The 13,219-nt window shown below is 36.5% G+C and overlaps 1 protein-coding gene across 2 annotated transcripts in view; it reads right to left on the bottom strand.

Annotated features, from left to right (window-relative positions):
• Positions 1–13,219, bottom strand: part of LOC149828936 (1-acyl-sn-glycerol-3-phosphate acyltransferase PLS1-like) — a 37,255-nt gene that overhangs the window by 15,767 nt on the left and 8,269 nt on the right. The window contains exons 3-11 of one of the 2 annotated variants that reach the window (XM_090017807.1): positions 12,872–12,911; positions 12,693–12,766; positions 12,548–12,607; positions 8,139–8,216; positions 7,877–8,035; positions 7,185–7,310; positions 4,584–4,676; positions 4,304–4,387; positions 2,910–3,315 (exon numbers count right to left, since the gene is read on the bottom strand). In XM_090017807.1, the coding sequence (XP_089873933.1) occupies positions 3,088–3,315; positions 4,304–4,387; positions 4,584–4,676; positions 7,185–7,310; positions 7,877–8,035; positions 8,139–8,216; positions 12,548–12,607; positions 12,693–12,766; positions 12,872–12,911 (942 nt within the window). In that variant the 3' untranslated portion in view covers positions 2,910–3,087. Of the gene's footprint in view, positions 1–2,909; positions 3,316–4,303; positions 4,388–4,583; positions 4,677–7,184; positions 7,311–7,876; positions 8,036–8,138; positions 8,217–12,547; positions 12,608–12,692; positions 12,767–12,871; positions 12,912–13,219 lie in introns of those variants that run through there. The other variant, XM_090017808.1, reaches the window with a different exon arrangement.

Here is a 13,219-nt window from a genome sequence, read left to right as displayed (position 1 = left end):
TTTTCTCTCGCTAATCTGTCGCAAAATTGCGACGGATTATTTCCGCCGCTAATTGACATTTTTCTTGTAGTGTTTTTCGATGTTATGGAATATGTGATCATATATTTGCCATATGAACTAAGAGTTGGTGGTCCTGTGTAATATCGGTGGATGTACCCATTTGAAAGGTATATGCTTTTTTATATTTGTCTCTTCAATGCTATTGAGAAATTTATTGTAATCCGAGATATATATTGTTGACAGATGCATGTTTGACCTCAAAAAAATGTTTGATATAAAGCAAGAGTAGAGGGCTCTATTTATGAAGCGTACACTTTAGAAAAGATTTCAAATTTATCATCTATGTACTTTGAACCTCACATTCCAACACATTACACATGCCCACCTCGTAATGATGATGAAGAACAATTTATTGTAGCTGACAAACTATCAATATTTCAACCACTTGGGCATGCCTTTGACAGTTGCCGGTCAAGACACTTGAAAGATCGAGAGCAAGACGTAGCACAAATCTATATCTTTTTTAATTTCTTAGCAATCGACCCATACATCGAGTAAGTATACTTAACATGTAATACTAAGTTTTATACGTGCGTATATGGTTCGGTAATATAAGTATTTGTTAAGTGTAGATGATTTGATTTGGAGGAAAAATAAATGATTCTAAGCAATAAATGAATGAATTAGTTCTCTCACCTTCGGCCTCACACTGGGAGTTGTTCATTTCATGATTTTTCATGGATGTTAACAAGTTCACCTTACCTCTACCCTTAAAGAAGTTTGAGAGAGAGAGAGACGAGTTGTTGATTACTTGTCACCACCATGAACTTTTTACTAATCTTACTCAAAACACTATAAAACATATTTAAAATTTCAAAAATAAGATGAGACACCTCTTGCTTTATAGAATTACTAAAATGTTCATAGTAATATATGTGAGCTAGAGTGTGAACTAAGCATTTCTAACACTTTTTTTTGTAAATTCAACCCTGCATTCAGTGCGATCTATTTGTTAAGAATCTATTGTTGAATCATGTATTTTCGATGAAAAAATATGCTTTTAGGATGCTTGAATATTTATAAAAATTTTGAACGGTTGATTTTTAAGTCTTAAAAGATTCTTCTTATGCATCGTAATTGGATGATCCAAGAGTCCGGTTTTATAAAAACAAGCATCTAGATCATATCCATACAGCTAAAATAAAAATAACTCATGAAAATCTTGGTTTATACTCCAGTTTACATATTTTCACTTAAAATATTCTAGTGGCACTAGAATATGAGAACCAAAATATGAGAACGGGAAATATGGGCATTTTCAACACTTTTTTTGCAAATCCAACCATGTGGATGTGCTTGGCATGATGAATTTGCTAGGAATCAACCATTGGATAATGTATTTTCGATGAAAAAATATGATTTTTGAATGCTTGAATATTTATGAGGAATATGAGCCATTGATTTTAAAACCCTAAAAAATCTCATTTGCACATCAAAACTGGATGATTCAAGAGCGTGTTCTTATAAAACCAAGCATGTAGATCACATCTGTATGGTTAGATTCAAGAGAAAAGAATAAAAAATTCATGAAAATTACTGTTCACACATTAGTTCTCATATTCTAGTGATATATATATATAATGGGTAGGTGCTTATTGATACCTGCTTAATAGGTTTTTCAGGGATTTTTTGTTTTATTTTTAAATTTTGACTGTATAGATGTGATCTATGTACTTGATTTGATAGGGATCAGCTCTTGAAGTGTTTGATTTTGATACATAGGTGGGTTTTTATAAGGTTGGAAAAACCAACCGTCCAAAATCTTTGTAAATTTTTTAGACTCCAAATGTCATTTTTTTTATTGAAAACACATGATCCAGGTGTGTATTCCTCATAAATCGACCATTTAAAAAAAAATATCAAAAGAGCAGAAAAATCCATTAAGCACAAAGCATAAAGCATATTTTATTATGAACCTAACTATCTCATATATATATATATAGTCACTAAAATATGAGAACTAGATATATGTGCATTTTCAACACTTTTTTGCAAGTCCAACCATGTGGATGTGCTTGGCACGGTGAATTTGTTAAGAATCAACCATTGGATCGTGTATTTTCGATGAAAATGTGATTTTTGAATGCTTGAATATCTATGAAGATTATGAGCCATTGATTTTAAAGCCTTAAAAAAATCTCATTTATACATCAAAATTGGATGATTCAAGAGTGGGTTCTTATAAAACCAAGCACGTAGATCACATCCGTACAGTTAGATTCAAGAGAAAAGAACAATAATCCATGAAAATTGAGGTTCACACATTAGTTCTTATATTCTAGTGATTATATATATATATAGTTTGGAAAGGATATAATGTTTTAAATCCTGAAAATGGATGCAAATGAACGCTATGGACATCCACGCTTAGAAAATGTAAGCGCACAAGCCAAGTTAGGAATGGTTGTTGATGGATCATTTGCAGAAATAGCCTCCAAATTCATCGGTTTTACATTTGCTTAACTTACTAGGGTTAGGTTAGTAACATAACCCAATTTATAAGCACTAAGCAGAAAATCTGTTAATTTACTTAAGTTCGATACCGCAACAAACCACTCATAGAGGGTAAAATCTTTTCAACAATTATTATTAACAGGTGCACCTGTTTAATACTGCTCCAGACCCAAAATTCCTTGAAGAGCGGCAATTTCCGATATAAATTTTACGACCCTGTGGAGGGATACAACAATTATCAACTGAGAAAGGTATATATATATATATATATATATATATATATATATATATATATATATATATATATATATAGAGAGAGAGAGAGAGAGAGAGAGAGAGAGAGAGAGAGAGAGAACCCGCTCAAAGCATTTCATACATTCACCTGACAACACAGATACATCAACAGCGATATATTCATTAAAAATCCCACAACGTGCCACACTTTGAAGAGACTCCCCAAAATTTTTATATGGTTATTGTAGGAAAGCAAAAACATATAACCTTCCTGGTTTTTAATAAAATTAGAGATGGATATAGAGTTTACACTTGCATCTGGGCTAAAGCTACTTCTGTTTAATCTGTGTTGGGCACACCACCGTTGCTAGTAGCCCTTGAAGGTGATACTTTTGCAGGTGTGGAGCGCTCAGATTGAGAGAATAGAATGAAGATGTGCATTAAGAGTGCAACTAGAAGTACGACAGCAGTCGTGCATATGATTCCCGTCCAACTGGACAGAATGGATGACCATTTGAAGATTTTGAAAATGCCGAACAACAGAAGAGATAACCAAAAGAGAACCACCTACAAGGTAACAATATAAGTTCAATCTTGACCAATTAACAGAGCAAATATCTATGTGAACATGTGTAATCTAGGCATCGACTAAAAGAAAAGCCAAGACATGGGAAATATTCAGTTGAGAGTCACCTGTACAATGCAAATTACAATTGTTGATCAGAAATTAAACATTGAGTCAACAGTCCAGTAAAAGTGGACCAGGTATCTAAGCAACTAGCCAAGTCAATAAGTGTCACATGGATAGTGAGTCCTAAGAAATACCAACCAGACCCATTCAAGAGCCCGGACACGCAAATGAAATTTGGATCAGCAATTAACAGTCAACACATGAACAAGCTTCTTCACCAGTTGTGCATTTATTGAACACCTGAATTTCTTCAGGGGTTTTAACAAAAATCAAAGCCTCAACAATGTAAACAAGCTACACATAAATCACGAATCCAAAGCAATATTAGAAGCAGATCCACAAAAGTTGGTCCAAAAATGCCTGGATAAAGTGAGCAACGGAGATGGAGGCATATTCAGATAAGCAAATAACAGTGAAAGACAGAAACATCTTAGCTAGTTTTCAGAAATATGCACATGGCTGACTAGCATATGTGCAGAAAAAACTATTGACTCCTCATACCATTTGAAAATCATCATTGTGAATGAAAAGCATCAAGCTTCTAAAATTAGGGATTCTACATCCTTTAGTTTATTCAAGTCAGGTTTGTTAGATGAACTTTGGCCTTGAAACAAGTGAAGTCCAGCAGGCATATGCGTCAATGTGCTGGACAAGCTACCTAGATAGTAGATACACTTCCTAGGTTCATAAATTGATCAAATTTACACCACGTGACTTTCCCAGTCATGGTCTATGCAAGTGTGAAAAGTTCAAAAGGAAACTATCTTTTCTGTGAATTTTAATCTTATCAAAATATTAGATAAGAAGAAATCTACAAATTGTCCTGTCTATCAACAAGTAAAAAGTAATTAAGATGACAATTACCAGCATGGATTTCAGTGGCCGGCCAATCTCCTGGAGTTCATCACCAAAAGTATTCTCAATTAGATGCCTGTCCAATAAAGCATCCTGTATAACAGAGCAAGGAGGAAAAAAGAAAACTTTAGAATGAGTTCTCAAACATGATTATAAGTTAGCAACAAAAGACTAGACCTTTTGAGTGCCCGATATAATTATAACACAAGCGTAGACAGTATCTTATCAAGTTCTCAATTGTGATATGTAGCATCAGGGTAGTTTGTTACAGAAAATAAAATTCACATGCCTTGGCCACAAATATATCCCTACACCATTGTGAAACTCCATCATCTGTTTGCGGCAATTCTTGCATTAGATGTCGTTTTATGTGTACATGTACCTACACAGACAGAAAACAATATGGTGAGCATCTACATACCACTGTACTAAAACTAACGCAAGAGCTCATCATACACAAAGCATATACAGGCTAAAAAGAAAATGATAACCAAGAATATGCTTCGCGTGTGTAGAAACTTTCATTCAGAATCTGCTTCATATATTAGCACTTTGAGACAAGAAGAAACTAATGAAAACCAAGCATTTCCATTTCTCAGGAGCATTTTTTCCAGCACTTTTCAGTGAAGGCCAATATAAGTACTTATCAGTACTTCTCATATGTTTTGTGAAAAATGAAGCCATGAACAACTAATGAGAAGGCTACACTTTGTTTGAAAGCATACCAAATACATACATGAAAGACAGTAACCATTTTTGAAGCATACCTCTACCTTCCCACAAGTAGGAGAAATTACATTACACTAAATTGTTGCCAAGAATAATGAAGGAACTGCTTCTCAAACTGTAAAATGAGCATCCATCATTCCCAACTTCTACATGATATGCACAAATTTATCTACAATGAGAAAATGCTTACACATTTTTATCATTCCAAGGAAATACACTAGAAAAACAGTCTACCAAACAAATAGTTAAAGTTTTTTTTTTTTTGAAAGGCAAGCTGGGGTTAGGTGAACCCCTACCAGAACAACAGCCGCCCCATGTGGCAGAGGGATTCGATCTTGGACCTTCAGCTTGACACAGGACCCCGCTTACCACATGGGATACCACCTCAGTGGTAAATAGTTAAAGTTATATAAGAGCTCATGTTCAGATGGAGAACATTGCAAACTGCAAATCATGTGCAGAGATCTTCAGACAAGAAGATGAAGCCATACAAGTCATGGGACTAATTTCTACAATAGATGAAGAGGAAACAGGGAAAATCAAAGGTGGAACTAGAAACAGAAAACAGCTTATAAGATGTGTCCCATAGTGTACCATGATAAGATGTAATAAACTCGTGCATTTAGGAAGAAAAATGAACTGCAAATAGACAAAGTAGCAGGAGCCAAAGATATTTCCAAGGTATCAAGACAGGTAATAGATGTAACAGAGAGCAAGAGGAAAGAAACTTAACAAAGGAAGCAGAGGGTAGAAGCAAGAGTAAAAGATGCATAAACAGCCCTACGATAAGAAACAAATTTGATCAAGGAGACTGGAAATAGTAGGTGAATTCGCTTTTCAATTAACTTAAGTGAAAAGATTATGCAAAACCAAAACTTTGCTATAAATCCTACAAACAACAGGCCTACAACAAACCTGCATCTAAGTTTTCTTTGCTTTAAAGAAAGAAAAAGGTGTTAGACCAGCCACTACAGGCCTGATGCTCCAAAAAAACACCCAAGTCCAAGATTCAGGTGCAAAAGGATGCATGATACATGGTGGGCATGTCAACTCCACCTAAAACAGGAATTCCTTGTTTGAGAAGAAATCATAAAGGAAGCGACTCTGATCCAAAATCTATTTAATCTTCCTGAAAGACCTCTTAAGCATCGTAACTTGCAGGTATTGAAATGAGTTATAAACTTCTAATACAAAAGTCTAGTACATGAACAACGACATCAATTTAGTCCTTTTGTAAAAAAAATTATCAATAGCAAATTAGTGATACTTAAAGAACAATTACTAATTTAAAGCAAATGGTAACTAATATAGTAGAAAAGTAGAATAGAGAAAGAACACAAGGACTTGGGATCCAAACCTGAATCCCAGGTATAGGAATAAAAATGCTGACTCAAACCTGAACAGGATATTTCATGGGACAGGTTTAAGCAATGATAATGTGAGATATCTGAACCAACCCAGGACCTGAAATCAATGCCCAATATAGCTATTTGAAGATTGAGAGAACCAACATAATACCACCCAGACTTACATGCAAGCATGCACAGACAGATACAAGCACACGCACACACAGGCATGTACATACATGCACACACATATGTGCACAGATGCATACACATGCACACACACTTATATGCACATGCACATGGATGCACACACACACACACACACACACACACACACACACACACACACACACAGAAAGAGAGAGATGTGGAACACTGTTAAAAATTTTAAATACTTAGATTAGGGTGCCATTATGTATGTTGGAAAGATCCTATAAACTCCCCTCAAATGCTCACCAAATTGTATTCCCATTGTCATAAAGCAAGAGATCCATTTGAGAAGGTAAGGAGATATCAACAGCATAACGTGCAGCCATTACTAGATATTCTAGGAGTCGAGAATTTTCCTATAAATTTTAATACTCACAATATCAAAGTAACAAGCATGTCCCTTGATACAAAGATTGCAACATTTATCTTGACAAGAAATTACATTAGAAATACTATTGACACAGCAGTAACCAACTTATTACACATCAACGTATTTCCAATAAGCAGAATACATACACAATAAGCCTTCAAAAGAGAACAACCTAACATTTTTAAAAGCAAACAGATAGATAAGCCAGCAATTTAAGCTGTCCCATAATGTTTACCACAGAAGATTTTCCCCTTAGAATATTCAGCATCGTAGGAGATGGCTGATTTTTTGGAATAGCAACAGTTACATCATAGATGGCTGGAACAAATGAACGCATGGTGGCTACAGCTGAAACAAATCCCTGCATCCAAGTGTGCAGGTGCACAAGATCAGAACCAAAGATACAATTACAACATGCAATACATTTGTTATAGCTTTATAGGCAAATGGCAATCAGTAAAATATTATCCATAACAAGAATGACAAAGTACCTGTGATATTTAACATACAAAAAGAAAAGATGAAAATAGAGTGCTTCTGGGTGAAAATCCAAGAAAAGCTATATCTATAAATAAGATTGAAACATAAATAGAACTGCAACACTTTATAACACAAAGTCCATATCGTCATAATGTGCTCTTTGACAACTAAACCACTAATTAATAGGACAAAACTATAAGATGCAGCAATCAAGGAAAACAAATTTGTTTGGGCTCCTTGCAATGACAATAAGAAAAATGCGAGTGATTGAAAATAGATTCGGCAAAATTTAGGGAAGATCCTGCATATAAATGGGATCAACAAAAGTTTGGGTCATTCTGATCAAATGTCTGAAAATGTAAAAACAATACTAAAGAAACTTCATCAGAAAGAAAGAACAACAGTGCAACTGTCTGATGCTGAAAAACATTCCTAAAAGGGCTCTACCTTCGTACGAGGAATCAAAACATTTCTAGGAACCGGCAATCCAGTTGTTTCTGCATACTCCTGGGCTGCTAAAAGCTTTGCATGTGTAAATCGTGTTCCTTCAACAAAAAGTGCCAACCAAAAAGGCCGAGGAAAGTCCTTTAGCCGCTGTAGGCCAAACTGCAACATCAAATCATAAAAACGCAACTATAATGGTACTGCACTGTAACTCGCAGACATCATTTCCCTATGCTCATATCCATTACAAGTGACAGTTATATACCTTTAATGTGTTCTCATCCTTCACCCAGCTTCTCTCAAGGAACAAGTATTCAGAAAACCACATGGACCAGCCAATGACCTGTCAAGTTCAAATTTTAAAATTTTATGCACAATATTAAATAAAATGCCTCCAACTAGCTATATGCAAGAAGCTTCACAGCCAAAATGCCCAGGAAATATGGATTGTGGGGTAAACTAGAAGGATACATCAATATGTATGAGTTCAGAGACCCTGAGCATCCATAATCTAGATAACTGGTATTATTCTCAAAATGTCTTCCTTAATGTGCCCTAAAGTGGCTTCCATAATCCATACTCTTTTGGTCTTAATTATTCTAGAGAAGGACCAAGTTATTTTGAAGTTTTAATCCATCTCTGGGAAACATTTGCGTGACTATTACAATTTACAATAATATCTCACAATGGCATGCAAAAGCAACCCTACTAGACAACTTCCAGATTTTGTAGTGTGCTTTCTTAAATAGCACAAACTCTGTTGGCATTAATCATTTTATTACAGGAGCTCCAAAAGAGAGAACACTGGATTCAACTTTGAATGATACTCTTATCAGTCTAAAAGCCACAAATTTTCCTCAAAACATGAAGAAGACATAATAAGAGGGAGGACTGAAAACAAATCCAGAAAATAGAAAAAATCTCATAATGTGAATGCACTTAAAGGGTTTCCTTAGCGCCTCAGCATGCAGGCACACACACACAGATAGAGAGAGAGACAGAGAGATGAAAGCAGAAGGCCAAAACTGTGCACTAGTTCGTGTATTACTTCATCTCTCATAATTTTAATGTTTGTAACAGTTTGCACAAGCAGTTTAATGTTTGCTGCACCCCTTTCCCTTTGTAGTATGTAACATCTTACATGTGTATGTGTACGTAAATGGCCCACAGCTACTGTGGGCCAAACATAAATCAAGCTTTCTTGGTAATTAATTTTAGGAAGAACAACAGAGATTACGAAGGCTCGGTTGAAATTGAATGAAACTTAAAACTTTTTTACTGTATAGAGAAGGGCTATGTAACTTCTTCTTTTTTTACTCGGAGAAACCGCCCCAGGTGCAGAGAACTAGCCGCGCTGGCTCAGCCTTCCATACTTACGGTCTCTGTCCATGTCGGCGTAAAACTCCGAGGGCTTACCCCTCGACCCCAGGGAGTCGCCAAGCTTCGGCTTACGCAGGGGGGTGACGCCCAAGGGATTTGAACCTAGTCTGCCCGTCAAACAGTCTAGGCCCCATCCCACTACGCCAAACCCCTTGGCTCTTAAGGGTTCCGTAACTTCTGTTAAACATGAGATCTGTAAGATTTTTATGCATTTCTGTACTGTTCCATATTTCATGTGTTTCAATAATTTCACTTAAAATAATAACAATTCACACGGAAATAGATCTGATGTTATTTATTGAACAAGAAACATCACTTTTAGATTAGCCTAAAAATGTTATCACCGACAACTTGAACTGCAAGCCTTCCATCAGGAACTCTACCTCCTAAAAGTGAATATACCAAGACGTTAGTTGACAATTACACTTCTGAAGACAGATATTTGGATTGCTGATCTGGAAGCAAAGATAGTTTGGCCATGCTGATACCTTTCATTTTATCTTTGTCACATGTGATATTCTCTATGCATATAAAAGTACTGCTTGTATTGTAAATGGCATTTAATGATCAAATAAAGCAGATTCTGTCAGACCTACATTTCCTTTCCACAAGTACATTCAGGCAATGGTCTCCCATCATAGAGTTAACTGAAGCTTTTGATTCACCAAAGTCAATCACCAACATGTAGGGAACTGTAGTATGCATAATACGACATAGGTGCATTTTTATTATATTCCCTTCTTCCTACATGATGTTTGTATTGCAAAAGTGGCATTTCACAAGAAACTAAAGCAAATTCCGTTAGAACCAAGCACATTCAGGCAATAGTTGCCCATCACACAGTTAACCAAAGTTTTTGATTCACCGAAGTCAATCACCAACATGAAGTATGCATAAAACGAAACAGGTGAATTTTCATAATATTCCCTTTTCCTACATGTTGAGGAATACATTTCCATGCATTAAAAAAAAACTTGGTTGATGATGGGTTTGTACCAGGGTTACCGGAAGTGCCATAGTAAATAGGGAAGTGTGCTTCCCTGAAGCGGGTTTCGGAAGCGCGAAACGTGGCACTTCCGAAACGTGCTAAGAAGTGCCAAAAAAAATTTAGGAAGCACACTTCCCATTTAGGGGTGAGAAGCTCACTTCCCTTTATTTTTTCATTTTTTGTATTTTTTTGTATTTTTTATTTTCTTACTTTTTTTGCTTCCCCCTCGCTTCCTAAGTCGCTTCCATTTTGCTTCCTAGGTCGCTTCCGAGACGATTCCTGGTTCGCTTCTATCTTGTGCTTCCCGCTTCCTAAAATTTTGGAAGTGCCTCATTTTCCACTCACGCTTCTCCGACCGGCAACTCTGGTTTGTACTATATCTAGTATGAACACTAGAATCTCACTTGAACCCAAAATGTTTCAAGGGCCTTAAGATGTACAAGGCCTTAACATAGGCATAGTTGGGAACTCTTGATAGATCTGAAGTCTGCTAACCTTTTTGCTTCCTATGGCAGTGTATGTGCTCCTCGCAATTCATGGTCAATAAGATGGTCCCTACAATGGATGTCATTATATGATAAGCTAAGGATGCATTTTGTGAACATTGTAATAATAGAAAAGTATCTCAAAATAGTTTTGCAGGCCATGTGATTCTCTTTGGAGGCAAGAAAAGAATATAACTCAGCAGTAGAGTCCACCTTAACATGGTGAAAGCTATGTCACACGGACTCGGCTAAGGAGGTGCCGCACCCGAGTCGACACGCCCCGACACGGGTGCGGACTCGGGTGCGGCTTCGGACTCGGCCCGGACTCGGTCAACGCCAAGTCGGACTCGGTCAACGAGTCCAGGCCGAGTCCGTCCACATTTTGGACTCGGTCAACTTTGACCGAGTCCAAAAATGTCCCTAAAAAACTAATTTTTTTTATTTTTTATTTAAAAAAATATATATATAAAAAAAGGCACAGTGCAGACTGTGACTGTGCTGCGTGACTGTGACTGTGCACAGTCTTTGCAGTGTGCACACTGCACAGTCACAGACTGTGCACAGTGCACAGTGTTGTGCCTGTGACTGTGCACAGTCACAGTCTGTGACTGTGCACAGACACACAGACTGTGCTGTCAGCTGTGGCATTTTAAAAATAAAATAAATATATATATATATATATATATATAATTTTTTTTTTTTTTTGCCGAGTCCCCGTGTCCAAAAATTTTAAAATTGTTCCGCACTCGTGTCGCACCCGCACCCATGTGACATAGGGTGAAAGTCATTAGTTTGAGCTATAGATTGCTTGCCAAGGCCTTTTTTTATCTTGAATTGACATGCCTTTCCATCGCCTTAAACAGCAGACCTAACCAAATGTTAGCAGACAACCCAATTTTGGTGGGAAGTAAATTACCAACAAAAGCATCAGTACTTATATCCTCCTCGGTCAGGGTTACCGGAAGCACCATAGGATCCAGGGAAGCGTGCTTCCCCGAAGCACGTTTCGGAAGCACGAAACGTGGCACTTTCAAAACGTGCTAGGAAGCACCCAAAAAATTGGGAAGCGTGCTTCCCCATTAATGGGAAGCTCGCTTCCCCTTTTTTTCCTTTTTTTTTTGTTTTTTTCTTGTTTTTCATTCATCTTTCCCTTTTTTTGCTTCCACTTCGCTTTCTAGGTCGCTTCTCTTCTCGCTTCCGAGACAATTCCTAGTTCTCTTCTAAATCGTTTTGCGCTTCCCGCTTCTTAAAATTTTGGAAGTGCCTCACTTCCCGCTCCCACTTCCCCGACCAGCAACTCTGCTCTCAGTATCCATTGGTTGGCTCTGAAGGATTATATTGAGCTTAGGGTGTCATTCCCAGTTCCAAATAAAATTGCAGTTAATGCTTCTTATCTCAGTACCAATAGTCTTTAGTCTTTAGTCTTTACACTTCAGAAACTAAACTAAACCATTTCCAACATTCAACGAAACCACTACATGCAACCATATTCTAGCTTCAATTAATCAAAAAGTGAAGCTAAAAGGAAGTATAATATGACTATTTCAACTACAAATTTATCATCATTCTATTACAAACCAGTGACAAGAGTTCCATATTTATTTCAACTTCATCAATATGCATCATGTTAGCTTGTTAATATTATGATCTTACTGGTAGGACACTTGCATCCCAATGTTCCCCAATTGCGACAAAAGATCAATCACATTATAGATTTCCAATATAAAAAGCAATAAACCATCTGCTGGGCTTCTTGACTATGATGATCATATCTTATCTAAAGAAAACACAAAAAATCAATATATCAAAGGCAATACTCACTGGAAGGAACTTTGACGACTTCTTCATGACAGCAAGGGCACTACCAAGACAGCCTGACCGCTGGAATAAGCAATAAAAAGCAATTATAACAAGAAAGCACCAAAGCCCATACACGCACATTATCACAACAATGTAAAAGGAGTACCTGAGCTAAAACCCATCCGACAAGCCAATCAATGTCACTTTTGTGGTTGCATATAACAAGGGCATGTTCTTGACCTGTTAATGTTTCAATAGACAAAGGAATCAAGATGTTTGGACATGGTAAACAATAACACAAAAAACTAAGCAAATCCAACATTTAATCAGGGAACTGATTCTCACCCATAGACTTGAATGTTTTAGAATCTGCATATACATGAATCTGCAGCCAAAATATCAGATTATAAACATTAAATCAAAACAGAAAGTAAGTGATGCCTAAACCAGTAGAACTACAAAACATAAGTGATCCAGTCTTACACAGAAAAACTCAACGCATACTTGAGAACAAAATGTCATACAACCTAGACACAGATACATACATATATACATATACATACATACATACATATAGGAAAATTAGCCTAAACAGCTTTATCTTTCAACCATCTTAAACACTTCAAAGAAACATAGATGCAGTTATTTTTTGATTAATCTAACTTTAAGAGGTGTCTATCATTGCTTATTCAC

Source organism: Nuphar pumila, chromosome 9 (genome assembly GCF_984573655.1).
Source record: "Nuphar pumila chromosome 9, dmNupPumi1.hap1.1, whole genome shotgun sequence".
NCBI classification, from domain to species: Eukaryota; Viridiplantae; Streptophyta; class Magnoliopsida; order Nymphaeales; family Nymphaeaceae; genus Nuphar; species Nuphar pumila.
Note: the sequence above shows the minus strand (reverse complement) of the source record. Positions and strands in the feature narration are given on the sequence as shown.